We start from the raw sequence: 5,000 nt of genomic DNA on the forward strand, positions 1-5,000 counted from the left end.
CACGTCCTGCACGGTACAGGGATGAAGGCGGACTCTGCTCGCTCGGGGGACGGCAGCACGGTGGCGCCGGAGGACGCTGAACGCTTCCTCAGCTGCTACTGCTCAGGACACTGCCCCGAAGATGCCAAGAACAACACCTGCATGTGAGCACCTTCACCTCTCCACCAAGACCTTTACAGCCTGATATGGGGCCCAGTGTGTGTGTGATGTCTGTCCGTGGCTGTGTGTGCATGTAACTGTGTGTGTGAGTGCGGTTGTGTGTGTGTGTGTGTGTGTTTGTTTGTGTCTGAGTTTGACCATGACCATGTGCCATGATCTGTGTCCTTTTCCGTGAGTGTTTTTAATCATGATGTTCCCATGCCTCTGCAGGACGAACGGCCAGTGCTTCGCCATTATCGAGGAGGACGAGCACGGCGAAGTGTTCCTGACCTCAGGCTGCATGAAGTTCGAAGGCTCCCACTTTCAGTGCAAGGTAAGCAGCACTAACCCAGCGTCCAGCAAGCGTCCAGCCTCCCCGCCGGGCCTCACAGAGTTCAAACAGCCGCACTGTGCCAAACAGCCTGCAACTGGAACTCGGCCTCGGAAATTACTGGAAATGAAATGCTGCTGAATCAATATGTGTGTTTCTAATGAAATGGAGTCAGTCCCAGATTGTTTGTGTGAACCACCAGGGACTTAAGTGCGTACACACACACACATACGCACACTCACACATAGAACATGCACACACACACACACGCACGCAGACACACACACACACACACACACACACACACACACCTGCCCCCCTCCCCTATTCTTGCACCTTTAACATTAACTCTCCTGCTTCTCAGGACTCTCCCAGGGCGCAGACAAGGAGGACCATTGAGTGCTGCCAGAAAGACTTCTGTAACCGAGACCTCCAGCCCACCCTCCCCCCTCCGCCAGACCCAGGTAATGCACTGCACTGCTACTGCTACGCCTCACAGCGCTGCGATGGCCAAAGCCAGAGCACCGGGCAAACGCACCAGGAGGCCTCTGGCTCCCCGCGGAGGTGCATATGAAACACCCCCTAGTCTGGCCTGGTCTCAGGGAGATCTTGTACTGTTTGGGGAGAGGATAATAAAGCTCCTCTGAGGAAATTGCGGTGCAACTTTGCATTCTGATCATTTTTCGATTATGTGTGTAATTGAAAACAGTAGAGTGTGTGTGTGTGTGTGTGTGTGTGTGTGTGTGTGTGTGTGTGTGTGTGTGTGTGTGTGTGTGTGTGTGTGTGTGTGTGTGTGTGTGTGTGTGTGTGTGTGTGTGTGTGTGTGTGTGTGTGTGTGTGTGTGTGTGGCTGGACAGAGTAGTTAAAAGACCTTTGGCAAATAGCCAAATACTGTTCTGTGTCAGCAATCATAGGCAGTCTGCATGTTTGGAGAAGCCGGGGCCATCTCCATCCTTAACATACATAACCTATTTATTTATTTATTCAGGTGGTTGTGACTATTAGCACAATGTTTGTATTGTCAGGTGAAACAATAGGTTCTCTCCTAAATCCTAAATATTTGGATGCTGTGTTGTTTTAATCAGTATTGGTCATTCCAAATAAAATAATCAAAATGTCTGTGGGACAGTCTTGTAGTCTTGTAGACTGACTTTGTAGTGTCAGTCTTCCTGTACTGGTGTGTTCTAAAAGGCTGATCTTGTGTTCTGTGTTCTGAAGTGTGTCATTTGTGTGGTCTGCCAGAGAACCCTCACTGGCTGGCCTTCATGATCTCCATGACGGTCTGCTGCTGCACGCTCATCTGTATCACAGTGGTGTGTTACTACAGGTAAGCACAGCCATAACTATCTCACACACACACACGCGCAAACGTAAACGTTTCAGTGTTTCACAAAGACTCGCTTTTCCCATCCCTAGTGATATGTAAAGCTTTGCTGATCAACTTGTTAGATTGTTTTTGTTTTGTGACCAAATTGCTAGACCCATACACATGATGTTCGGCAGTGAGGGACTAGGTATAGGCTTAGTTCTTTGAAGTGTTAAAAATACTAACTTGCTTTATTATGTGTTAATGTGCTCGTTACAAGAATTCTGTGATAGTGTTCTGGTATTCAAATTTAAATGCACATTAGTGGTAAGGGCTGCTTATTATTCAACCGAGTCAGGCAAACGCAAAACTTCTAGAGGACTTATCCAAGCCACATAGCTACAGGTGTGAGCTATTTTCCTTTTATAATTATGCTCTCATTTTCTGTGAAAACTAGGAAGCCATTTCTGACCTATATTTAGAGTACCAGTAGCCTGAAGGTTGTGTGTTATCATGTCGGTGCTTTACATATTGTTGCTGTATTCATCCAATATACTTCACTTTATGGAGTCTCTCTGAGCAAAGTCGAAGTGTTTGTGGTCTGTGATGTCGGTCACACCCCAAACAAAGCATGGGAAAAGCCACTATCTAACCAAAATGCCTTTCATTTTCACTGTGTGTGTGTGTCTGTGTGTGTGTGTGTGTCTGTGTGTGTGTCTGTGTGTGTGTCTGTGTGTGTGTCTGTGTGTGTGTCTCTGTGTGTGTCTGTGTGTGTGTCTGTGTGTATGTCAGGTACAAATGGCAGACAGAACGTCAGAGATACCACCGGGACTTGGAGCAGGATGAGGCCTTCATCCCGGTGGGAGAATCTCTCAAAGACCTCATCAACCAGTCGCAGACCTCTGGCAGTGGCTCTGGGCTCCCTCTGCTGGTGAGTAGCTGGGACTGCACACACACACACACACACACACACACACACACATACACACACTCACTTATAGGCACAGACAGAATGAGCAGGGCTGGACCTGTGACCCTGGGGTGTGAGCTGGGCTCTGGCTTGCGTAACGGCTCTTATGACTCAGGCCTAGATGCTAGTCCTGTCCATCAGTACTGAGCTGCCCAGAGGTGTCTTACGGACTGCTCTAGTGAAGGCCATCCCATCCCATCCATCCACCCACCCAGACCAGCAGCAGCTATGAGACTGTGGTTATTTACTTACAGTGCCATGATTAGCCCTGTATGGGTGTTTGGTTTGTGTGTGTGTGTTTCGACAGAGTGAGTCCGTTTCCAAAAATATCCAGCTATTGTGTGTTTTCAGTAACAATCTCAGGATGGGAACAGCAGATGCATGTTGATCATACCTGCTGACTTGGAAGTGTTTGGAATTGTTGGAATAATCCATTGTCTGTAGGATTGTTTAAGTTAGTGACATGTTTTTCTCTGACTGCAGGTCCAGCGCACCATCGCCAAGCAAATCCAAACAGTGCGTCTGATCGGAAAGGGTCGCTACGGGGAGGTGTGGCTGGGACGCTGGCGGGGAGAGAAGGTTGCGGTCAAGGTCTTCTTCACCCGCGAGGAGGCCAGCTGGTTCCGAGAGACCGAGATCTACCAGACGGTTCTCATGAGGCACGAGAACATACTGGGTACGGTGTTTTAACTTGCCAGCAGCGCACCCCAAGTATGTGACTTGTAGAAGTACACATACTCACTCACATATGCATAGACTGTATACATCTACTCAGCCTGACACAGGTGCTCGCACCTCAAGTGACACCAGACGAGATACAAATGCCCTTTGTTTGTGTGGGATTGGACCTGATCCTTAGTTTGGAAGCTGCTGGTAGATATAAAGCTTCAGGTGGCATATAATGACTGCCTGAGGATACTGCTGAAAAAGCCCAGGAGTAGCAGTGCAAGTAAGCTCTTTTGTGACTCAGGGCTAAGCACTTTACAGGCTCTCTTGAGGAACCTAATGGTTAAGTTCATGTCCCGTCTCGATGAGTCTCAAAACTGTATTATAATGATGCTCACAAGCCCCAGGTGCAGCTCGCAGATCAATCATATTTATGGAAACATTGGTATGGGTGCCTGTTAAGACTCTCACGAATCGCGTTGAATAAGTTTTAAATCTCTCTTCTCTCTTCTCACCCCTCTTCTCTTTTCTCCTCCATCTTTCTCCTCTTTCTCTACTCCCTTCTCTGAACTCTTACTCTCTTTCTGTCTCTCTCTCTCTCTCTCTCTCTCTCTCTCTCTCTCTCTCTCACTCTCTCTCAGGCTTCATTGCGGCGGACATCAACGGCACGGGCGCCTCCACGCAGCTGTACCTGATCACGGACTACCACGAGAACGGCTCGCTGTGCGACTACCTCAAGTTCACCACGCTGGACACGGCGGCGCTGCTGCGTCTGGCCTACTCGGCCGCCTGCGGCCTCTGCCACCTGCACACCGAGATCTACGGGACGCAGGGCAAGCCGGCCATCGCCCACCGCGACCTCAAGAGCAAGAACATACTCATCAAGAAGAACGGCACCTGCTGCATCGCCGACCTCGGCCTGGCCGTCAAGTTCAATAGGTGAGAATGGACATACCCCTAAGCACACACACACACACACACATTTTATAAGTACATGACAATAAAACTACTTGAACACAAACACATTTACTATGTAGAGTTGATGTTCTGGAATGAGCCAACAGAATTTCATAGAGTCTTTATAGTTCATATCTTTATGGTAAATTAAATATTAGTTGTTAGATTGTTGGTAGTAAATTTGTAGTGGCTGCAACTCAATTCACTACTTTTTGTTAATCATTTTGATTTGTAAAAAAATGTCACATGCAGCCATGCTTAAATTCTGCTCACTGCACATGTATTATATGATAATATAATATTCAGCATTCATTATTTAATGCTTAGGGAAAAAACATCATTCCAGCTATCATCCTATTAATTCCTACCTGCGGGCATGTAATTGTGCTACAGGTTTTCTACAGAAATAGCATGTTTGGGCACTGCAGGCACTGCACTAGTTATACTTAAAAGATAAGATAAGATGAGGTAACATAATGCTATACGGATCAGTATGCAAGTCCTAGTAATAGTCAGGTAAAGCTCGGTGTAGTGTATTATGCCCTATGGCAGCTCTTGGCGTGTCGGTCATGTCATGATTTGTTGTGTGCCTCTGCCATAGTGACACCAATGAGGTGGACGTCCCCCTGAAC

At 47.6% G+C, this 5,000-nt stretch overlaps 1 protein-coding gene across 1 annotated transcript in view; it reads left to right on the plus strand.

The window, feature by feature from the left end:
- Positions 1–5,000, plus strand: part of bmpr1aa (bone morphogenetic protein receptor, type IAa) — a gene marked incomplete in the record, with an annotated part of 32,725 nt that overhangs the window by 22,893 nt on the left and 4,832 nt on the right. Inside the window, 8 exon segments of the mRNA XM_076285889.1 lie at positions 1–143; positions 370–472; positions 834–933; positions 1,712–1,796; positions 2,568–2,706; positions 3,229–3,421; positions 4,053–4,350; positions 4,970–5,000. The exon segment at positions 4,970–5,000 is cut by the window's right edge and continues 145 nt beyond it. Coding sequence (XP_076142004.1) covers positions 1–143; positions 370–472; positions 834–933; positions 1,712–1,796; positions 2,568–2,706; positions 3,229–3,421; positions 4,053–4,350; positions 4,970–5,000 — 1,092 coding nt within the window.

This window comes from Alosa pseudoharengus, unplaced genomic scaffold (genome assembly GCF_046254945.1).
Source record: "Alosa pseudoharengus isolate Yale_2024_CS ecotype anadromous, Long Island Sound unplaced genomic scaffold, YU_APseudo_1.1 YU_APseudo_1.1_scf_15, whole genome shotgun sequence".
NCBI lineage: Eukaryota > Metazoa > Chordata > Actinopteri > Clupeiformes > Clupeidae > Alosa > Alosa pseudoharengus.